Source organism: Fomitopsis serialis (genome assembly GCF_022376445.1).
Source record: "Fomitopsis serialis strain Sig1Antser10 chromosome Unknown B0H18scaffold_1, whole genome shotgun sequence".
NCBI lineage: Eukaryota > Fungi > Basidiomycota > Agaricomycetes > Polyporales > Fomitopsidaceae > Fomitopsis > Fomitopsis serialis.
In genome coordinates this window covers 727,596-749,654 of record NW_025954961.1, presented here as the reverse complement: position 1 = coordinate 749,654, position 22,059 = coordinate 727,596, and the positions used below count along the sequence as shown (strand labels likewise).

Here is a 22,059-nt window from a genome sequence, read left to right as displayed (position 1 = left end):
ATTCGCTTGGTCTTCTCCCGTCTCCGGATCGGTGTCTGTGTCTCGGAATGCCGCCTGACCAGTAGGCTGCTAGACGCAGTCACGGATGAAACGATAGCACCTACTTCGAGACGGTTGCACGCGTACGATCAGCTGCGAAATGCTGCAACCGATGGCGCCCACACATAATCAGAAATTGACGTTCTCTTTCAGTGAAATATTGCATTTTGTGTCCACACCACATGCCGCGAACCAAATACGCCGCAACAAGTGCAGAAAGGGGCCAACATTTTCGACCTGGAGAGCCTTGCTCTTCGAGCAAGGGATTTTGAACATAGCACCCGTCAGCACGCATCTGACGTGTTTGCAGTTGGTTCAAACCTACTGTCGCACAATATGATCATTGAATGGCACCTGAGCGAGCCTGAGGAGGAGTAGCCATCACATATCATTGCGACCTTTGATACAGGACTCACCATGAGCACTCGGTATTCGTTGATCCCTTGCATGATCAAGCGTTCGAGAACCGACTCGGTGCTGTAGGATGCACTGCGGAAGGCAGCGTTCGTCAGGACCCAGGTTGACACGCTGTAACGTCAGGCATAATATCATCTTGAATGGCCGAATAACAACTTGGCATGAGTAAGTGAGGAATTGATGTCCGGGCTGCTCGATACATTGAATCTGGCTCGCAACATGTAGCAGCGCGCAGTGTTCAGACATAGGCATGGCTTGTAGCCACGTAGCCCGTAGAAGGTAGTATGCAGTGAAGGCGTTTTCAGCCACTCACTGCCGGTGCACCGGCGAGCGCCTATCCACGTACACGGCCCATGCCCGACCGCCGCACAAGACCGTACCCGACTGTCAGCTTACTCGGAGTCGTCATCTTGCGCCAGCGCTACCTGTCTCCCGCTGATATGAGTCGTTTTAGAGCAGCGTTGCCTCGTGTAGCTCAGTAGCAGTCGATATCTTCACTATGGCTCCGATGGAATGAAAATCAATATGAATACTACAGAGTCAGTGTACCCTCCGAGAGTCAGTGGCCTATGACAAGAATACATGGGAAGAAACGTATGCTATTGACAGATCGAATTGTTACGGGATACAGTATGGTTTGTCGTGACATAGTATACCAGCTCAGGCTATAGGTAGCATGATCCATCGAGAACAGGTAACTCTGCAAGGCAAAATATCATCATCGACATGAAGCATAGTTCGTCCGCAACTCTCGAATCATCTTCTCTATTTGCCTCGAACGTGAAGCTGTCTCAACTAGGCCGATGGGTGTTTGTGATTTCTGCCATCCCTCTGGCAGTCGCTCCTGACCAAGCCATTGCTCGAGGAATGTTTTCATAACAGCACCGTCAAGCTCCCCGGCGCTCCCCACCGTGTCCTTCGACTTCAAGCCAAAGGTCTGGATGGTGAGGACAGCTTCTCCTCTGGCGATCTCCGCATGTACCCTATCGAGGGGTGTCGGAATGGCGGAATCTCGTAGTGCACGAGCTTTGGCGAAATCGCGGAGTGTGAGATAAGGCGCAGATGTAACGGAGAGTAGTTGGTGAACGAGCTTCGGGTCGACGGCAGTGGGTGCATAGGCCTCGTGCGGAGGGGTGTCGTCATGCGCCAACGAGCCGTTATGCTCGATGAGACCGTGCTTGGCCAGCTGATGGAGGTCGAGCGACCACCAGTTGCCGCACAGCACCACGCCGACGACTGAGAGCACTACCGCCAGTGGCACGGAGAAGTTGTACACTTGCACCAGTGCGCGGATCAATTGCACGGCTGTGATGCCACGGCCATCTCGAGGACTGTATTCGAAACGTTCGGTCAGACTGGCGAACTGCATGCGGGAATGGCGGTGCTTACAGATAACCATGGTTTGCTAGTGCGTTCAAGGCCGGACATGGTGACCGGCTCGCTCCGGGGGACGGTGGAGAGTAGGTGCGGTCGTGGAATGAGCTCATCGCGGGTGGAGGGCTCGTCATAAGTGGAGGAGGAGCAGTGGATTGCCGGATATGCAGTTTACTTCCGGGCTATATACTGTGCATGGTCAGAGTCACCGAGCTGCCACGGGAAGACGGGCGGTACAACATGCCGACCACGTATACAGATTGCGTCAAGGAACTGACCTAGTCATAGAGCTCGGGGCTGCCAATCCCGAGTCCGGATGACTTGCGCGGTAGGGATGTTAGTCTAGAGCATGAGCCTACTCCGAAGACGGATATCCCGCGGCGGAAGACGGCGGGTGTCATCGTAATCTCGAGGAATACGGCGTTCGTAACCGTTCCTGATAGGGAGTCAATGCGGTCGTCAGCAAGGGTGGTCGAATTCGGCGAATAGATTCCGGGTAAGGAGACACCTTGATACAACATAGCAAGAGTCGTCGACAGTTGGAGCAGAGGCACGGAAGGCGGCAGTGCATGTCGGTCCCGTACATTGTCAAGCGTGCGACCGTAACCTGTGCGCAGCACGACTGCCAACAATCTCTGTACAGAGGCTTAAGCCCAGTGTGGCAGCATAAGCCGCCCGAGCGAGACTACGGGGATATGTATGACACCATGGCGGTGCTGGGCCACTCCAGTGTCCTGGACGATAGGTCATAGTGATATGATCGATCTCGCGAGACTAGATCTGCGGAGGTCTGCGAAGATGATGATCGGAACTGTCTGCACAGCGCTGATTGCAGTTCGGGCCGTCCAGACTACATACTGTAGTATGTCAGATCGGATGTGTTTCCGAAGACATTGAACGGTTAGGAGCTCACCTCAACGGATGGCTGAAGTTCACAACGACACAGTAGTGGCTTGAAGCCCATAGCGATTCCGCGACAAGCGGAAGTATAAAGCGGTCAATAACATAGTACAGTATATAACTAGGATACGTGCACAGACAACTTCGGCGGAGGCAATTGTGACAGGTAATCCTATCGGGGACGTCAAGAGCCGGAGTCACAACACAAGCGGAGCACTCACCCGCAGCCACTGCTCACGCAGTTCCGGGACGTGGTCAAAGACGAGATAGCGCTTGTCATTCTGGTGACACGATCAACTTTGCATCCGCGCGGGCCGTCCAGCGTACCCACCTTCAGCACCTTCACCATCTCATTCAGGTCGACATTCTTGGCCAAGGCCTTCATGTCAACCTGCTCTTCCTCGGCATCCTCTCCGAGATCGTCCACTTTGATGGTTCCGTCGACGCCCTTTCCCCCGATCTTCCCGAGCCGGCCCCAGAACTCCACGAACGCATTCTCGCTAAGCATCTGGTCAAACGCCAGCCGCGCTTGGTGCGAGCGTTCTCGTTGCCATGCTTTGAACTCTTCCTCCAGACGATCTACGTTAGACCCTAGCTTAGTAGCAGGAAGCGAGGAGACCAAGGACGCCACTGGCAAGTCGGTGAACTTCGTAGCCAGTGATGGGGTGTGCGACTCGAACAGCCCGTGGAGGCTGGTTATGTGCTTTGCCCGTAAGGCGGCTACGTGTGCATGGAATAGATGAACTTGCTGGTTAAGCGGCAGAGGTGAATGTACGAAACGAGGATCCTTCTTCAGCTGCGGAACGACACCGTCCCAAGTAACCTAACGGGGTACACAGGCATAAGTCATCTGTCTTAGTCTTGGCGTTAGTCGTACCTGTGGGTCCCGTATTGCGTCTGTCAGCATCGTTCTGTATAGAAAAGGCAACCGATAATCAGCGGCGCCCAGTAACCGCTACGGGGGTAATGGGAGACACGCGGCGCACCTGAACTCAAGCTCCCCTTCCTCCTTGTTGAGACCCATGCGGGAACGGTCAATATCAGCGTCGACCTTGTTTCGCTTAGCCTTGACCTTTTCTTCCCTCTCCTTTACGGCACGCTCCTTTCGCTCCTGACGCCTCCGCTCACGCTCCTCGGTGCTTTCCTCAGCGGTTGCGCCATCCGTATTAGTACGGCTGTCAGCCACTTGAGCACCCGATAGTGTCTCAGACGAAGAGGTCTCTCCGTGGGCTTTTAGGTACGTGTGGAACAGCTCTTCTCGCAGAGATGATGACCCTACAGCATCGTACCGGGGGTCATCCACAATCTCCCGCTTCACCTTAGGGATGGGTCGGTGACGCAATCCAGTCGATGCAATGCAATGCTCACCTCTGTCCATATAGCACCGGGTTTAGCAATACCGCTCTCCTTGAGCAGCGCAAAGAAATCTGCCTCTGCTTTTTGAGCGGCGGCGCGCTTTTCTGAGACGTGGCGTGAGGTTAGCGGCCACCAAATTATGAGTATGGCGAATTCTCACTTTCGCCGAGCTCTTTGAGGTATTCTCGGAACCTCTTTTCCCGCTCCCTGTCGTCACGACCCCAGCCATAGAACCTTCTATCTTTCTTCCACTGCCTTCGCCACTCGGTCCAGCTTGTGCGCGTACTTTTCACCTCATCCCGCAGGAGACGCTCGAACTCCTCCTTCGGATTTGCGGATTCCTTCTCCTTTTTGACATTGGACTGCCGTAGCTCACGGGCGCGGTCTCGGCAGTATTCGTCGAACGCCTCTTTACGCGCGGATACGGAAGGAAGGAGGACATATCGCGGGTCATTGATGAATAGCGGCAGGGACATGTCCCATGGGTGAAGAGGGTTTACATTCTTCTCGCGAAGAAGAGTCTGAAAATGCAAATGTCACTAGTCGTCAGTGTAGGAGCGGCGACATAACGTACTTTGAAGAGCGCCTTGGCCTCGTCCATCGACAAGTCAACTCGCTCCGGCATATTGAGCTGAGGTGCGCCCTTGGCTTTCTCTGCCTCCTTCATCCTCTTCGCTTCCTCTTCTTCTTGTCGTTTCTCTTCTTCCTGCCGTCTCTTCTCCTCCTCAGCCTCAGCGGCAAGTTGGGCTGCAGCCTCTCGCTGCCACTCTTCCTCCTCCTCTTCCTCAGAGCTAGACTCTTCCTCCTCTTCCTCGTCCGTATCATCGACCTTCATCTTCTTGGTGATCACAACTTCGTCCATCGGCACTGGCTCCTCTGCTTTCCGCTTACCAACCATGTCATTCACCTCCGACTTGATTCGTTCAACCTCAACCATTCTCGCCGCCTCTGACCCCGAGCCTCTTCTTCCTGCTGATGACGTGACTCCCCCTCTTCGCGCTCGAGCGCAGCAATCGCGTCCTGAATCTCATATGGAACTGTCCAGACACTCCTCTTCTCTACTTTGTGTGTGTAGAAAACGTTGCCTTCGGTAGTCTTGACGCGCAACCAGTCGGTCCCGGGTATCGGAGTCTTGACTAACGGCTTTTCCTTCTTCTTGGCTGCAGGTGCTGCCGGTGCCGGGACACCAGGTGCTAGCGCACCTTGAGGTGGAAATGGGATTGGAGGCAGGGGACGGACATAGGTAGACTGTTGTGTGACGGCATTGAAGTAGTATGGCTGGCCAGTAGGACCTGTGAACCACTGTCAACTGGTCGACAGACCGCGCAGGAATCGAGGCTCTTACTGATGTGTTCTGTCCATCCTGAGGGGAGTGGGGGCGGTCCTATAGGAGTAAATGGTACAGACATCCGGTTGAAGAGGCAGGCGGTCGGCGACAGAAGCGAGTGCAGGCCGAGCTCGTTGAGCCAGTTCGCACAGGACCATGCCTCAGGCGCCCATTGCGCGCGAACCACGGTCCGTCAGATCCAGATCTGTCCTCCACCATCGGGCGTCTCCGAACTTGTTCACCGATCACCAGCTCACCGCCAGCCACCACCTACGGTTGTGTGGGTCACTGTGATAGCGACATATACGAATGTTTCTGATAATGTGGGTGCCTATGTATGTAAAAACAATCTCATTACACGTTCCATGTACATAAGCGTTGATGCCACTGCCTCTTGAAAGTTGACACGGGCCGCCCACGATCACTGAGTCTGCGTCTGCGTCTGCAACGCGCCGAGTACCACAGTGGTGCACGTCCCGATCACAGTGGGCAAGTTCACAGTACTGAAGCAACTGAGCCGGTTGCTTATGCCGAGTTCCTGCGGCTGCATGTGTTGTGGTCACCGTCAGAGCGTGGTCGCCAATGATCACTCCACTCAGCTAGTACATAACTTCGATTCGACAACAGAGACTTCATAACGTGGTACATTGATGCTATTATCCAGCAGAAAGTCCCATTGAGATCCATAACAATAAGCAGCTGTCTCTACAGCTCATCGTGCTTCGTCAGCACCGGATTGCCCTCCTCATCAATCTCCTCTGCTTCCCATACAATTTGGTCCTCAGGCTTGAAGTCCTCCGCTTGCTGCCTGAGAGAGCCCGGGACGTAGTCTGGCCACTCGATTGACTCAGGGTCTTCAAGGTTTAGCGGGTCCGAATCGACAGGGGGTGCCGGCTTCACTGTAGTATCCGTAGGTGCTGTCTCCGACACACCAAGAGATCTTCTGAGGATGCGGTCCACTCTCGTGAAGAATCTGGAGATTCGTGTCAGCGTCCACACGTAGGTGTATGATTACCGGATACGCACTCATTCGAGTCGGGCACACCGAAACCGGAGCGGACCAAAGCACCATCGATGAGCACAGACGCAACCTCCATCAACTCTTCCTCAACTTCGGGTCACGGCTCTCCTCTTCACTCGGGAGCTGCTCCACTCGGCGCAAGAGGCCCTGGACGAGCGGAGACTTCGCGTTGATCTCCAAAATCCTCTGCTTCTTCGCAAAGTCACGCATGGGGTTATGCACGCTCGCTTGCGAGGCACCTACACGAGTGGGAGATGGTCAAGGTAAGCGCATGAAGACGCACTCTAGCACTCACTCATCATCTTCTCGACATTGGCGGTGTAGCCCATCATGTCAGCGACAATCGCGCAAGAACTAGCGACGAGTCGGTTGGAGATAACGACTAAACACATGGGTCTTAGCGATTGTTCCCGCGATGGCAGGAGACTGGGCTGCTTACCATCCCGGACAACGTCTCCTGCCTGTAGCTTCAGCCACGTAAGGAGGGGCTGTACTCTTCCGTCAGTTTTTTCTGCTCCTCCTTCTCTTCCTCGGGGCTCAACTCTCAAAAGATGGCGCTCAGACAACACAGCAATAAGAAAGATCGCCGAACCTTCGTCACCGAACCGCAGTCCAGCCTTGGCACGTCCTGGAATGGCACCGTCCTAGCATAACTAGTCAGCGAGGTCTCAACCTCTACGATGCTCAATACGCACTTCCACACCGGAGGTTCTGGCGAAGATCTCATCGAGTGGATCGATCAGGAGAAGACCTCGTAGCCACGAGCGTGGAGTTCTCGATGAAGACACTCTTGGCCAGATGCTCCGCTGTGTACCCATGTCCGCGAGTAGAAATCTGCATCGCATCATAAAGAGGACTGCACGACAGCGCGACCACCTGCTTCTGACCTTTCTTCCTATTTCAAGGTACTACGTCCAGAACGTCAGCATACATAGCCAGCATGGCCAGCACACGAAGGTACCTGCTCCAAAGACGTCTCGTTCCTCTGGTTAGTCGCGAACCGGCAGAGCTCCGCAGCTTCACCCGGTTCTTCGTGTCCTCCACCGCACCAAGCTTGAACACGTTCCCGTAGGACTTCTGCAGCGTTGCCCACTTCTCCGGGTCGTTCTCTTGCATCCGTGTAAGCATGGCAAGGAGATGCTTCAGCACGATCGACCGCAGTTGCTTGAGGAAGCGTGTGGACTGCAGCGTCTCGCGCGACACGTGCAATGGCAGGTCCTCCGCTATATACGCAGCGTGCTTATGAGAGCAGTCAGGGTTTTATGGCCGGGACGTACCGTCAACGACAACCTTGATCCAGCTGGCCCATTTGGGCAGCGCGTCCTCGCCGAGGTCAGACGTGATGAACACACGCTTGACCATTAATCGAATGTCTCTCGCGCTGCTCATCATTGGGTTTTGCCAGTACTCGTTCGGGCTATAAGGGGACGTATAAGATCCACGTGTTGGCAGAGAGAGGGGACAACCCACAGCTCTGACGGAATGAAGATGATGGCCTTGAAGGACACACCGGAGCCAGAGTCACCAGAGAAGTGGTCCCATGCAAGTGGCTTCTGGTAGTCCTTGAAGGTCGCTGCATAGAAGCTCTCGTACTCCTCATCCGTCACCGCCTTGGGGTCCCTGCACGGAGCGTAAGTAACGTTTTACCGGTTTAGACTGCGCAGTCATACCGCATCCAGATCGGCGGCTGCGAGTTCATGTGGATCCATTCTTCCACTGTGACCTCCTTTGTCTTGGGGGTCTTATCGGACTCGGTAACGTCCTCTAAAACAGCCTCGTCTTCGTCAGTTTCAGGTGTCTCCTCAGCAGGCTTCTCCTCGGCAACAGTTTCCGTCCGTTCTGTCCAGAGGTAGATGGGAAATGTCGAGGCGAACGACGAGTGCTTGTCCCTGTCGAGATTTTATGGTTGAGCGAATTAGGCTGCAGTAGTGATAATAGGACTTACACCAAGTCGGTGATCTTATGAGCGTCCATGTACTCAATTGCGTCGTCCTTCAAAACCAGAGTGATCTCCGTTCCTCTGCCAAGTGTGGTCCCGCGAGGGTCTGGATAGATCTCGAATGAACTCTCATCGGCCCCGGAGCTGAAGACATATTGAACGGGTTCGGGATTGCTGGTAGACTTCGCAGCAATTGACGCGACGTAGACACGATCGGCGACAAGGAAGCTGGTATATGCTGAGCATTCGACCAAACGCTGCGGTTCACGGGAAAGCCTACCTGCTGTAGAAACCGAGACCGAACGCGCCGATGAGGTTACCGGTGCCTGTGGTGTCCGTACTCTCTGCTCGCGCGAGGAACTCTGACGTGCCAGATTTTGCGAGCGTTCCCTGTCGTGCTGGATCAGCTCTGCGAGGGATATAAGAATGGACCACATACGAGGTTGTTCGTCAGTTCTTCCACGGTCATTCCAATACCGGTATCTAAGCGAAACAATTAGACGGTTAGGCCAGCTTAAGCACGAAGACGCTCAAGGTGCACGCACCCCTAATGACAACGCGACCCTTCCCGTCCTCGTCCTTGTATGCTTTGATCGTGATGTTCATGTCCTCTGCACCTGAAAGCACCTTTTCTCCGTAAGAGACGTCAGACGCAACTTCTCGAGTGCATCGTTGGCGTTCGAGATAAGCTCGCGAAGAAAGACATCTCTGTTCCAAGTTGAGTACTCATCCCTGGCGACTGGCGAGACGGGCGCACCGGTGTGAATACAGGCTGCCGGGAAGTAGGCGGTTAGCGCCAAGTATACTCATGGCAAGTAGTGTAATTTACCTGTTGATCACGATTTTCCGCAAACGCGCGACATCACTCTACACGAAGATAGCTCAGCACAATGCACAGGACCGAATGCAGAGCCATGAGGCACACCTGGTAGTCATGCTTCTGCTTGGGCACATTGGTGGTGTCCTGGGCAAATACGTACGAACCGAGGACGCTAAGGGTGAGCACGAGCGGGCGCACGATACGCATGGCGCAAGCCTGCCCGGAAGGTCGCTACGCTGAGGGAGTGGTCACAGTTATGGTACAACTGGGAGCTAGACTTGAAGAAGCCTATTTACATACGTGTCCAGGGTGATCGACTGACGTGTCCCCGCGAACGCGCTACGCGGTCACGTGGGCTGCACTATACCTTTAGTAGCACAGAAACACCGTGTGTTGAGTGTCATCGATACTGTCGACTCTACGATGTCTGAGTAGTATACCAAGACAACTCGGATCAAAAGAAAAGATGTGCAAAACAGTTTCAGACGTCTGTTGCCTTCCCGATTTTAGTATTTTCCACCAGAGATCAGAATGCCATGCGAGAGCTGCCGCAGTACATCCAGGAAACCATCCGAGTGTAGCTTGGGATACCTACACCGACAAAATCTTAACGAAATGAGTGCGATGCCTGTACTCACTAGTACTTGTACAACTTTATCATGCAGTATTCGTTCTTACAGACCTGCCTGATACGGACAGGACATGTTCCCACGCTCATATAACCCTCCATGCGGGATCTCACCGGCACCTTGCTCAGCCTGTGTAGCAGAATACTGGCCCCGTCCTGCCTCTACGCCGAGCCGCGTGGTGTTCAACGACGGCCCCTCAGCTCCAGGTGTTATTCTCCAGCCTCTGATCAATTTCGACCAGAAAAGCTTGGCTGAAGCTCCCAACGCATCCAGCTCTACGCTGACGACCACGCTTGTGCTCGCCGAAAGCGGTACACTTGCATTGCTCGTTCCTTCTCCCCCACCCCCTCGATATCTTCGAAGACCTACGATGGCTGCTGCGTTCTCCAGATTCCAGTTAGCAGCGGCTCTGATTGGCAAGTTCTAACTTCTATGCCACCTTACCTCGGGCTTACACAGTTATGTAGAGTACGATAACGATGATTCGGACCCATCCAAGCCGCGTCGTTCTGCACAGGAGAGTGCCATCTTTGCTCACCTACGGCGAGATGCGGGGCCTCGTCGCGAGACTGCTTCACGACGGAGCACCGATTATCTTGGTGTCGCGCTTCCGAGCGAAGTGGGCAGCATCAGGGGTCCGGAGTCCGTATACGGAGGAAGGGAGTCAGTAATGGACGGACATCGGCCACGGACCTCGATCGATGCGCTGCACAATCCTTTCAGGCGCGACTCTACGTACGAAGGTGCGCTTGACGAAGACGAGGACGAGGAGGCTGCAGAGTTGGAAGTTGATCTGTCGTCGTGGGGCTTGGACGGCTACATTCCCGAGGACAAGGTAAAAGGGAAGCACAAAGCTAAGTCTGATATACTACCCAATCCGCACGACCTCCCCCTCCGCCGTCCCGCTGGACTGCGATCCGAACCAGGCCGTTCAGGCATGCATGGCTCGCGTTCTATGAGCATGGGTAACTTCGACGATTTCGGTGAGGGAGGCGCGTTCCTTGACGAGAAGTCCACACCAAACAGCTTGAACGCCCGTCGACATTCATTTGGCTCCCCTCTTGACGCCCCTATGGCGAAGCAACCGACGCAAAGGCCGCCGCATCGCGGACGTACAGTGTCATCTCATGCACTCATCGAGAACCTCCCTATAACTCCACCACTACATGCCATACCCTTCCCAAGCACCGAGACAGTTCGCTCACCTTCGCCCGCATCCACCGATGCCCTCAATCTTGTGCGGCCTCAATCTCGGGGATCTGAGTCTGTGCTGAACCGTAGCCGCGCGCTTTCCACCACTAGCTTTGGTTCACCAGCGCTGCTCAACGAGGAGAAACCGAATCCTTTCGCCGTCCGACCGCCGTCTCCTGACCGCGCGTCTCGATTCGATCCTAAAGCACGAGCTCGCACAACGTCATACGGTTCGTTGGGCACTATGCTCACACCAGAGTTACAGCCGGAAGATGCCAATCCTTTCGCTGTCCGTCCACCTTCACCCAGCCGTTCTTCCCGCTTCGACCCCAAGGCTCGCGCGAGAACAGTGTCCGTGCCTCATTCGGCACGCAGGCACTTCTGGATATGGATGCGCATTCCAGCGACGATAACAGGAGTCAGGCTGCCGGGCGCACGCGCCCCTACTCTCGACTGGAACTCATGCGGCCGAAGGTGCTGATCATGCCGAGTCCACTGCAATCTGCTATGGCATCGGGGCCCTTGAATAGCGCGTTGCAGGCGCGCGCAATTGAAGGCGCGGAGCTACACGCTAGCGACGCCGCCCCGCTCCCGCCCGGCGCCCGTACTGCCCGTCGGTCCTCTACGACGCTATCCATGCTCGACTCGGGCAGGGCGTCATCCCCCGGACTGGTTGCGTCCAACTCGTTCACACCGAACCCGAGGGCAAGTCTCACGCTCTCTCAGCTGACGTTCCGCAACAACCTTCCCGTCGACGGTCAGCGCGATCCTGCGTACGCCGACTTGAGGCTCATCTGCACCGCGCCACGGAGGATGGCGAACAGGCCGAAATTGAACTTGAACCCGAGCCGGCCCCACCACGCCTGCACCGGAAATCGTGATCGATCCCGCCGATCGCTCTAAACGACCAGCTGGCAAGTTGTATGGTCGGAGCCTCATTGATGCATTGAGACCGCAAACTGAGATGAAGGGAAAGCAAAGGTGCGTCTGGCATCGTCTCTACTGCATAAGTATTCTCATTGGTGCATTCCACCAACAGAGTGTTCAGAGGAGACGAGAGGCCGTCTATGATGGCACGACCACAAGTCCAACGCTCTAGCACTTTGATCGATCCAGATAGTCTCAAGCCGCGCCCGCAGTCACAACTCCTGGCTGCATCAAGTTCTCAGCCGAACTTGTCTCGACGCAACACCCTTCTGCAGCTTGACGATGAGCTTCCGGGCGCACCACGCCGCACGCTTTCTGGCAATGGTTTCGAAGCGGCGAACAAGAAATCCGTCTTCGGCGTTGACGCGCTCTGGGGGCGGGAGCTGGCCAAGCTACGGGACATTGAAGAGCAAGAACGTGTCGCAGCGGAGAGGACGCCAAGCGGCAGGCGGAGGAGGACGCAAAGCGAGCGAAGAAAGACAAGAAGAAGAGGAAGCACAAGAAGACGGGAGAGGAGCGTCAGCACGACGTGGACAATTCTTGGCAGCATCCGTTTCTGACCTTGCGCTCGACCGCAGTCCGGAGCCGGAGACGCAAACTTCACCAGGACTCAAGACTCCAGAGACACCGTATGTTCTTCCTGAAATATCGCGTGCGACCGTCAGGAAGCGCAGAGGACCTCCTCCGCCGACCGACGACGACGACGAGAGTGACTCGGACGATGCGCCCGCCGTCACAAGCGCTCGATGTCCAAAGATGTTGCTGCCGATGAATGGATTGCTGGCTCGTCGGACGAGGAAGACGGCGTTCGTCGACTTCACGCAGGGGTTCGGGTGCAGGTCTCATGAGTCAACCCACGATCTCATTGATCTCCCCCAGGCTGGGAGGGGATGACGATAGCAGTGATGAGGATGTTCCTCTAGTTGCAACGATCGGCCGTGCTGCTCAAAGGGCATCGACACGTGTGGCTTCTGTGGATGACGACTCAGACGAGGAGAAGCCGCTGTCTGCTCTACTGGACAAGGGCAAACTCAAGCTACCCTCCTTTGGCTCGAGTGGCGGGAAGTTGTTCTCTGATAGCAGCGACAAGAACGATGACGACGAAGAGGATGACACGCCACTAGGGCTTCGCGTTTCAAGGGTCATGAACTCGTCGCAGACACTCGGTTTTGCCAGCCAGGATGCGGACGATGACAAACCGCTTGCTCTCCATCCGGAGCAACTTCGCAAAACGCAGTACATGTCTATGATGGTACAACAACAGCAACAGCAACAGATGATGATGCAGGCGCAGGCTGCGCAGTTCCACCAATCCATGATTTTCAGTGCCCCGTCCATGATGGCATCCGGATTCTTTGGTCCTCCGTAGCACCGCAGATGATGATGCCCGCGCCAATCGCTGCTACACCGCCGCCAGCCCAAGACTCAACCAAGTTTGTTCGAGTCGACAAATGGCGTCACGACGTGGCTGTCGAAGGTGAGAGCTAGTAAATTCAGCATAGGTTTGCGTACTTTATTCGGTTTCACACACGGACACGGCATGCATACATACATTCCTTGGGACATTCGTGGATCGCGGATCTACCTCGCATTGTCGCTCTGCAGTTACTACATACCAAATATCATAGTGATGGGATAATTGAGATACAGCGGAGTCCATGGTAATCTACCTACAAGAGTACAGAGGTGAGATGATCCTATATGCTATGGTATGGCCGTGAATGAAAGTCCTGGTGTGTAAACCAAAGAATGAAAACTGCATAGCACGAGAGCAGTAAGAGAAGACATGCTAGCCACGATCAAGCTCCGGGTTAGTAAGGAAGAGCTTGCGTCTTGGTACGGTGACGATTGAGACGTCCCGCCTGCTCATCTCGTCCTCGATCCTGCGCTGCCGGGTATCCTCGTCCTCCTCACCATCGTCATCGACCTCGTTCATCGCATGACCATGTGACCCAGAAGTAGGATATTCGTCCGGCACAGTGGAGGCCGCCCTGTAGGGCGGATAGTGCTGGTAGGGGCTGCGCGGTTCGGTGGGGAAGGGAACCTCGGACCCTGCTGCAGACAATGGTCGAGAGGGCGTGGCGGTACCCGGCGTATAACCAGAGTGGGTGGGGCGGCCGCGCAAACGGGCCAATAATACGGTGAGTATGGAGTATCTGGGCTTCCCCGACCACGAGAGCGCGACCAGGGCAACGTAGAACAGCAACGTCCCAATCAAGAAGACGACGAATGCTGCCCTAGGAGCGCGACGCCAGAGCTCGATTAGTGAGAGTATACAGAGGGCGAGAAGCGACGCATGGAAGAGAGCGTGAAGGAAGCAATCGAAAGGTCGTGGCATTTCGGGTGTCATTTGACCTGCGGGAGTCATCAGGCCGCTGGTGCTAGTCATGTCGAGTACAGTGGTTCCAGGCGTACTTGGGTCAGGTCTGTGATTGAGGTCGTTCAGTGGGTAGTGGAACTCGCCCTACAGCAGACACGATTCAGCCAACGTAGACGTGATGAAAGGGTTTTGGAGGATACACGCACCACAGCACTCATGCTCCGCCGGCCATCAAACCAGCTCGTATCACCAAGATTTCTCGGAGAGCCCGGTCTGCGGGGGTCCGAGAAGGCCGCTAGGCTGTTGGCGCTAGCGCGCCTTGTGCGGGCAGGCCGATTGACGACTTCAAACGAATGATGCGATGGTGAGGGTACTACAGCGCTATCATGGGTGCTTTCGCTTGAACGCCTGCCTGGGACACCAAGATGGCTGAGTCCCGCCCACGATCGTGTACGAGGTCGTGGCTTGTCCGTATGTGTGTCTGCCGAGCGAAGCGGACTCGCCGCACGTCCATTGTACAGGCCCTCCTTCTCCGCGGTTTCGGTGGAATTCACGCGAGGTCGGCCTTCTGGTCCATTGCTGATCGTCTCGTCGACATTGTGGGGGGAGCTGCGTCGGAAACACGCGGCAATGGCGAAGAGCAGTGGGAGGGCGAAGTAGAAAATAATGAATAAGGCTAGACCAGCCTTTCCATGACCTGTCTTCAGTGCGAGAGACAAGGCTGATGAGCGCTTGCTCAACGATGTCGCCGTGGACGTGATGGTGGTGAAAGACGTGGCCAGACCGGCCACGCCCAACGCGTATGCCGCAACGGCCACGACGACTGAGGAAACGGCTATAACGACGTGTCCAGGCGGTTGTATGAACGCCACAGAAGCCGTCGCAAGTCGGGCACCGATGACGGCAACGAAAATGAGCGCAAGGGAGATCGGCGACATGGACTTGTGAGCAACAGAGGTATCGTAAGGGGACGTTGGTGCCGGCAACAAAGAGGATGTAGGAGACGGGCCGCCACTGGTAGCAGATGCTTGCGCACTCGTCTGAGTCGCCTGCGGGCTCAGCGCACTGGCACATTGTGACATGAATTGGACGGTCACGCCTTGCCCTGTCGCACCAACGCCGCCAACCAACTGGCCACTACTGCTTGCCCAGGATTGATTGGTCTGTGTGATCTGTGCGCTGTACGCTCTCAAGACCCAGACTTCATTGAGGTAGTTACCATCGGCGTCGACGCCACCGAAGAAAATCGAGTCGGAAGCATTGGTTCCAGATGTTCCAACGAGGGTCGATGTGGACGAAAGTCCTACGGCCCCCTGGCGAGGAGACGGGAAAGCCGGAGGATTAGTGCCGTCCTGTCCTGGATCTCCGGCTGGTAATACACGGTTCCAGACGCCTGCGAAAGAGGGTCAGTCCACTGTCATCATACACATCGCGGCACACAAACCTGTTTCCACGTTCAGAACATCCTGAGAACGGAGTACGTCAAATGCTAAGTTGTTCTGGCGATGAAAGGACAATACTCACAACTTCGCCCTTCGCAAGGCCGCCATCATCAGACCAGAGCGAACTGTTGAAAAGTCCGAACACCAGGAAGACTTGATTTGAGAAATCGGACGACAGGCCGTTACTGTTGGTAACTAGAGTGGCACCTAGTCGCGGCGCAGGACAACTGTTCGAGGAGCTGATGACGTTTTCGCCGGTGCTGATAATGTATGGGTCGGCACGAGCACACGACTCATTAGGTGTGATCTTGACATTTGAGGTGCAGCCGCCGAATGCTATGATGTCCTGCGCGGAGGAAGAGACCACTGCGCCTGCGGCTCCGACCTTCGATGGAGTATTGGACGATTGTATCGAAAGCTGCTTCCAGCTCGCTTCGACGGAGTTGGGATTGTTTGACGACAAAGTTCCAGTGACATCCAACTGCCACACGTCCGAGAGAGGCGACACGGAATTGCCAGAGATGCCGCCGGCGAGGTAGAAGGAATTGTTCGGCGACGCCATACCACTCGCTGTGTCGGGTGTGCGTAAGTCCTTCCCACCCACTGCACCATAGCGTGCTGACGGCCCTCCGGATGATACCGTCACTTCGGACCAGAACTGGCTGATATAATCGAACTCCTGTGAACACAACATCAGCATTGCTAGATTCCCACGTGCAGTAGAGGTACTGACCCAAACATCGGACAAGGCCTGGCCATTGGAACCCATACCACCAATGACTATATGCGCCGACCGACTAGGTGCATTCAGCATTAGGTCGTTGAGGTTCGAGAAAAGAAACGTACTAGCTAGCGGCGGAGTCGTCACCGCTGATGGCTGCACTTCTGGCTGGCGGCAAGGTATCCAGGCCTGTAGGTGGATTGTTCTGTGACCATGTGAGAGTTTCGAGATTGAGACTGGGACGCGAGTCAATGGAGGCTATGCACTCTGTCAAATAGAGGGCGCGACGTACAGATAGGTCTGTGACTGGACAATTCCCTGGGCAGACTCCCCGCCGAATATCAATAGTGTGCTGGTGCCAGCGTAGTACCCGATTGAGGCATCTCTGAGAGCGGGGGGAGCGGAACCACTAGTAAGGCCAGTGATGTTGATCCATTGCAATGGAGGGACAGGGCCGCTGGTAGAGATGTTCTGAGCATGGACGGCAGGACGTAAGATGACTAAAACCAGAGGCCAGAGGCTGAGTAGGATACGAGATCGCTGCAGCCAGACCATGATCAAGAGCCAGCCAGAGTGAGAGAGCCTTGCTGCGCCCGCGCCCGCAATGAGCTGACGGTGGTGAGGGACGAAGCCGACGATGCGGGAGACGTCGTGCTCTGTGCTGTTCCAAACGCGTCGCCGAGTTCACACCGCGGCATGGCAGACCGGCGCTACTTGCCACGCCTCGCCTGTACGCATGTGGCACCCAACAGCCAAGTCCCAGACTGAGCCCGTCTCGAGGCCTCCCTCTGGCCTCCCTCACGGGCCCCTTCAGTTCTGCATGCTCGCCGCGGCCTCATTGCACTCGCGGCCACACGACACTCCCACCCCACGACTAGCGATCAGTATTCAGTGCCGGCATCGCCTCTGCACGTACAGTGTATATCGTCACGACAGCAATTTCAAACTTGATCGCCCGCTATGTCGTAGCCATATAAGTAGACAATTGAAAAACATCCTCCAGGCGCCAGCGTCGACCGAACCTTCGACGTTTATCCGGTAGGCGTACGCTTGGAAACCCACCAGTCGCAGGCAAGCCAATAGATTGTCCTTCACAAGTACTAATGTCGGCTCACTCGGACTGCTTTGGTGTAGGATTGTCCTTGACTTCGGGTCGCCCAGACGCCAGTGACAGTACCGCGCGCCTCTCTAACACAACCTGGCAAAAATATGGCACAGCCTGGGTTTTGAGCCCGACGGAACTTCGAGCATCAGTACGCTCTCTGCCATTGGACTTCGGTTCTTACAGTCGCTAACGCCTTGGTCTCACGGCCAGTATCCCTGTTCGCAACCTGTTCGTCAGACCGCCGCAGGTCGTGACTCGTGGCAGTGTGGACGCCCCGCTGTATGACCCGACATACTGCATCGCGCATCGCCTTGATACTCGAGGCACCGGCGCAAAAACAAACAACTACAGCGGCTACTTTTTGCGCTCACTGCAGATGCGATGTTGTCATATCCCTTCGTGGTTGCCGTCCGAAAGTGTGTTGCTGCATATGTCAGAACTGATGTAAGGCGACAAGTCCAGCGCCCGTTACAACCACACGGAGATCGGGACTGACCGAATCCGCCGACATTCACTGTCTAGGTGCACTTGTCTACCTACAGCATGTTTAGGAACTGGGCGCTGTTGGCTAAGGGTACGTGGGATCATGTAACATCCTCGGTAAGTATTCGCCTCCAACATTGGTCGGTAGGCAGCTTTGTTTTGTTCGGTTGACACGACGTGCGACCTAGTGGTAACTAGCAGTTCCATCACTCTACGCAGTCACACTGGCGAGCAAGGTTCAGTGCGTGAGAGCCCACCTAATTTGACTTCAACAGCCAGGGTCCGTGCCGACCAGGTGGCGGCGGCGAACTTCGGGTACCGTTGAACGAGCTCGCCTTACTGAGCAATTTCAACACAGACGACCGAGGCGAATAGTGGTGGTGATGGTGTGGAACTGACAGCAGCACGAGTTGCAAGGCCCGATTTTCGGCCGCAACAGACTCGACGGCGACGCATGGATGTGTAATATGTGCACGAAGTTGAACGGTTGGAAGGACATTCTCGGTCATCTACGTAAGTTAGCAGCCCTCGCATGTCTACTGCAGTGGTACTGACTCAATGCCATTGGTGACTGGCTGCCCGGTGAACTCTGCTGAGCGGTGACCGATTGGTACGTTATCTCCGGCGCAACGTCAAGTGAGATGTGTCTTTGGCTATCCGCCACATTGGCTGAAACCATTGCGTCGACTTGTCATCACTGAGAATGCATGAGTCTGACGCTACATAGTCCGCTCGCCGCTCCGAGACGACAACGAATTGCTGAGGAAGCAACCCGCGAAGGCGCAGAGGCGTGCGAACGTACGTTCAATTTGGCAGAGGAGGTCCGGTCCAAACAAGGTTGCTTGGTTGGCTGATCGTCTTTTCATTTTGTCAGATCCGCATCTTCGCGATCGTTACGTCGCTGTACTACGTAGTACACCGACGCCGTGCAACGCCATGACACCCCATTCAATGGAATATTGGCTGAGCGGCAGAGCTTACAGTGTTGGTCTCTTCCTCCGTGATCCTCGGGTTATTGAGCACATCCGAGTGTTCTACATGCACTACAGCCTCGAATGAGACGGGAGGGTGACCCGCGCAGGCTCGAGTATTTCGAATCAGTCCACAGACCCTTGGAAGTCTCGTTGTTGGTTCGGGCTTATCAAACCTGAGGTGTCGTCGACTGAACTCAACTGACCTGCGGCCAGTGCTCTGTGTCGCACAAGCACAACTTCTGAAGTTGTACATGATACATCTCGGTGTGGATTTCTCGCCTCACATAGTTGGCATGCTTTGACTCGAACTTACAGGCGCTCCGGAACTTCAAGCAGAGTGGCATGCTGGCTGCCACAGAACAGACACACGGTGACCGCACATGGCGGAGCTGTTCCGAAATCATTATCCGTTCCCTGGTATCATATGCCGTTCCACAGTAGCAAGCTGCAGTGACTGGGATACGACGCGAAGTACGCCTTCAGGTTGGTGGTCGGTTTTGTATTACTCGTGCGCGCTGTCAGATTAACAAGACTCACTTTGCCTCCACTGCCGCGTAGATCTGTATCTTTAAAAGAGCGTCCTCTGTCAGTTCAAAATATAATATGGGCCCGTCTGCGAGAGGTGCGATCTCACAACTGTCTGCATAATGGAGCTTTTATTACCTTCCGTTCTGTATAGTGAAAGGTGACCTTGTAGCGCGCAGTCCAACACCATTTGACGCCACATGTTTCCTGTTTGCGCCTTCTCTGCAGGCGACCAGTTTCACCGGCCATATTTCACCAAACGAGCTCCACGGCGATGGCATATTTTGAGCGATTGTCTTCTTCTACGCCTTGAGGCTCAGGAAATAATGCCAACGATATGGTGGTAATAAGCTCCGCTGATTATCTTCCAAAACAACGCACGACGAGCCACAGAGACACGCGGAAGATCGACCCACAATGACCCGTCATTGGGTAAAATTCCGTATACGCGGTCACGCGCTGGACCCTCAAATGTACACAAACGAAAAAAGCAGCGCTCCGCCAGACCTGCCCCGGCTGTCCGTGCTCCTCATTCACCTCAGATCCCTCTGCCGTCTCACTCAATCATGAATAAATCTGTTTCGAGCCCGGAATCTCGGGGAGCGGTGAGATTTCTAGCATCCTAAAGTGTTACTGGGCGTCGCTGCGTTTGCAGTCTCCTCACTCTTGCGCCTACAGTGTGTGGTTGCGCGCTGTGTTTTCGCATGGCAGCTGCCAGAACGCTGCTCTTCAGCCCTGCTCTGTAAAACGCCCAAGACGAAGTGTTCCTTTAAAAGTTCAGTCAGGAAGATATGTTCGTTCAGCAAGAGCCGAGGCTCTGCGAACTGAGGAGGCATGGCTGTCAACCGGAAGGTGAAGCTACCAAAGGGACATAAGTAAGTCGCATTGGCATTGCCTTGGTGGGAGTGCTAGGGGCTGGTCGTCTCGGACCAGACCCTTCGCCTTCGTGTGCACACGCGCTGACAAGGATTCATCCTACTATCTGTTAGGGATGAATGGGAGTGGTATGCAAGACCCGTACAAGCAACAAATCAAGCCATATGTACTTTCCAGAGCTCGAGTAGCATGTGTGGTCATGCCTATGAAAAGAATGCAGCAAAGATTCACATCGAAGAGCATCTTGCACGCTGGTTTGTCTATGTGCTATTCGGCGCCCTACATCCGCTCACGACTCATGGGCATAAGGCCCTACAGATGTAGACTATGTTATTGGGGCTTTGAGACGCAAGCACTGCTCGAAAAACATCTCCATATTCAGTGCGTCGACTATTCCCTTCGTTATGTCTACCACTGCTGATGCTCTGGTCCAAATTCAGTGCGAGTCAGCCAGGACAATGCTTGCATTGTGCGGAATCGTACACAGAACGACAGTCATATTTTGCTCACTTGTCTACGGTGCATGCTGCCCCTAATGGCTGAGTCGGAAACCTCAAGCTCCTACGCATTGCAAAATGCCAAACCCTCAAGACCCTGTCTCACGCATACAGTGGGAATGGTGCTACAAGTGTGCCATGCTGTCCGAACCTAATCAACCCTGCTCACTCCATTCCGTCGTTTCATCAACATCTCGCTAACCCCGTCACTACTGTTTCATTATTTTACCTTCATCTATGTAAAACTGAACCTATATCAGTAGCACCCGAGTAGTCGTCACGATAATGCATCGTAGCGTAGTAGCACAAGCCGTCTCAAACACAATCTTGGAGTTCCTAAGTATAAGTCATCCTATCCTACTATAGTACTGCACCGCCTAGTTACACTGTTGTAGTTCAAACACTAATCAAGATCTGCGTACCCCCAGAAGATGCGAAGTGATGTTATCGTGAACATCATCCTCGGCGCCCGCCTCAAGTTACCAATCTCGATGGCTCTGCGGCGTCGAAGCAACCTACTAATATTTAAAGCTCAATCATGCAGTGATCATCGAAACGGATGCACGGATTGCCTCCTTGTATTTTGCTCACAGCTCTAGCATCACAGATGTCAGCGCATCCCCACTGTCGCAATGTTGAGATGTCGGACCCCGTAGTCAAGAAGCGTAGCGCGTATATGCAGTTCCATGATTAGTGAGCGATTGTGGCCCAGAACCTGAGGAGCCCAACGTACGTATGGCCGCGGGCAGCTGACAGACTGTTGAATGGTTCCTTCCGCTCCTGAGTACTCAGAAGCTATGCCGCATGGGCAGTACAGGCTGGCAGTGCCTGCGTCTAGACCCATTTTCGACCAGAACGGTTGTGACTCTGGCACGGCCGGCCCGACTGGCAAAGAGTAAAACGGTGAATCGACGTCATCACGTAAGACGAAGGATTTGAGAGGTCGCTCATCCTGCCTCAGCTCTGCGTGAATGCGAGAGCTTGATTTGACGAGGGCAAGTCCTTTCGCAAAGACACAAAGTACTCCTTATGCTCACCACGGTATGTGTCGAGAGCCCGAATACAATGCAGCACTTAGCACTCATGCGTGCTAACTCTCCACCAAGTGTCACGACGGCAAGTGATCCGCCGCCGAAAACGCCTGATTTGGACATTTTGTCCTGGACAATCAATGTG

General features: G+C 54.7%; 5 protein-coding genes across 5 annotated transcripts; 1 reads left to right on the top strand and 4 right to left on the bottom strand.

Moving 5' to 3' along the window:
* Positions 1-1,174: 1,174 nt before the first annotated feature.
* On the bottom strand, positions 1,175-1,943 carry B0H18DRAFT_1081010 (Cloroperoxidase; the record flags this gene model as incomplete). Its single annotated transcript, XM_048031315.1, has 2 exons — positions 1,175-1,787; positions 1,846-1,943. 2 exons carry the CDS (start codon positions 1,941-1,943, stop codon positions 1,175-1,177), a joined length of 711 nt encoding a protein of 236 aa, XP_047901097.1.
* An 800-nt stretch (positions 1,944-2,743) lies between these two features.
* Positions 2,744-5,576, bottom strand: B0H18DRAFT_966380 (uncharacterized protein). The gene is made up of 10 exons (XM_048043338.1): positions 5,432-5,576; positions 5,067-5,378; positions 4,661-5,046; positions 4,247-4,607; positions 4,099-4,190; positions 3,717-4,048; positions 3,608-3,641; positions 3,062-3,553; positions 2,952-3,011; positions 2,744-2,902 (listed from the first exon to the last, which is right to left on the bottom strand). The coding sequence occupies exons 1-10, from the start codon at positions 5,493-5,495 to the stop codon at positions 2,852-2,854; spliced, it is 2,184 nt and encodes a 727-aa protein (XP_047901096.1). The 5' UTR covers positions 5,496-5,576; the 3' UTR covers positions 2,744-2,851.
* Positions 5,577-5,879: 303 nt separating this feature from the next.
* On the bottom strand, positions 5,880-9,469 carry B0H18DRAFT_966372 (Hsp90 protein-domain-containing protein). The gene is made up of 21 exons (XM_048043337.1): positions 9,270-9,469; positions 9,026-9,081; positions 8,919-9,005; positions 8,813-8,856; positions 8,654-8,763; positions 8,380-8,601; positions 8,105-8,323; positions 7,905-8,054; positions 7,712-7,851; positions 7,458-7,657; positions 7,396-7,419; positions 7,223-7,325; positions 7,130-7,185; positions 7,027-7,051; positions 6,912-6,977; positions 6,874-6,891; positions 6,730-6,816; positions 6,536-6,673; positions 6,440-6,515; positions 5,952-6,386; positions 5,880-5,902 (listed from the first exon to the last, which is right to left on the bottom strand). Exons 1-20 carry the CDS (start codon positions 9,398-9,400, stop codon positions 6,119-6,121), a joined length of 2,220 nt encoding a protein of 739 aa, XP_047901095.1. The 5' UTR covers positions 9,401-9,469; the 3' UTR covers positions 5,880-5,902; positions 5,952-6,118.
* Positions 9,470-10,192: 723 nt separating this feature from the next.
* B0H18DRAFT_1081007 (uncharacterized protein) lies at positions 10,193-13,309 on the top strand (the record flags this gene model as incomplete). The annotated part of the gene is made up of 8 exons (XM_048031314.1): positions 10,193-10,238; positions 10,290-10,721; positions 10,749-11,368; positions 11,389-11,770; positions 11,862-11,994; positions 12,053-12,357; positions 12,488-12,698; positions 12,820-13,309. 8 exons carry the CDS (start codon positions 10,193-10,195, stop codon positions 13,307-13,309), a joined length of 2,619 nt encoding a protein of 872 aa, XP_047901094.1.
* Positions 13,310-13,503: 194 nt separating this feature from the next.
* B0H18DRAFT_8787 (uncharacterized protein) lies at positions 13,504-17,423 on the bottom strand. The gene is made up of 7 exons (XM_048040642.1): positions 16,716-17,423; positions 16,549-16,659; positions 16,436-16,499; positions 15,785-16,381; positions 15,705-15,726; positions 14,467-15,653; positions 13,504-14,404 (listed from the first exon to the last, which is right to left on the bottom strand). The coding sequence occupies exons 1-7, from the start codon at positions 16,976-16,978 to the stop codon at positions 13,730-13,732; spliced, it is 2,919 nt and encodes a 972-aa protein (XP_047901093.1). The 5' UTR covers positions 16,979-17,423; the 3' UTR covers positions 13,504-13,729.
* Between the last annotated feature and the right edge of the window lie 4,636 nt (positions 17,424-22,059).

Excerpts from the sequence above, each read along its gene's own strand:
- B0H18DRAFT_966380 (XM_048043338.1), bottom strand. The coding sequence starts at position 5,495 with ATGTCTGTACCATTTACTCCTATAGGACCGCCCCCACTCCCCTCAGGA. Across the intron at positions 3,642-3,716 it reads GAAGGGGAGCTTGAGTTCAG|AACGATGCTGACAGACGCAA; the intron begins GTGCGCCGCGTG and ends TTTTCTATACAG. Across the intron at positions 3,554-3,607 it reads ACGCAATACGGGACCCACAG|GTTACTTGGGACGGTGTCGT; the intron begins GTACGACTAACG and ends GTACCCCGTTAG.
- B0H18DRAFT_8787 (XM_048040642.1), bottom strand. The coding sequence starts at position 16,978 with ATGGTCTGGCTGCAGCGATCTCGTATCCTACTCAGCCTCTGGCCTCTG. Across the intron at positions 16,382-16,435 it reads AGGCCTTGTCCGATGTTTGG|GAGTTCGATTATATCAGCCA; the intron begins GTCAGTACCTCT and ends TTGTGTTCACAG. Across the intron at positions 15,654-15,704 it reads TGTTCTGAACGTGGAAACAG|GCGTCTGGAACCGTGTATTA; the intron begins GTTTGTGTGCCG and ends CCTCTTTCGCAG.
- B0H18DRAFT_966372 (XM_048043337.1), bottom strand. The coding sequence starts at position 9,400 with ATGCGTATCGTGCGCCCGCTCGTGCTCACCCTTAGCGTCCTCGGTTCG. Across the intron at positions 7,852-7,904 it reads ATCTTCATTCCGTCAGAGCT|CCCGAACGAGTACTGGCAAA; the intron begins GTGGGTTGTCCC and ends GTCCCCTTATAG. Across the intron at positions 6,978-7,026 it reads ACTGCGGTTCGGTGACGAAG|AGTTGAGCCCCGAGGAAGAG; the intron begins GTTCGGCGATCT and ends CCATCTTTTGAG.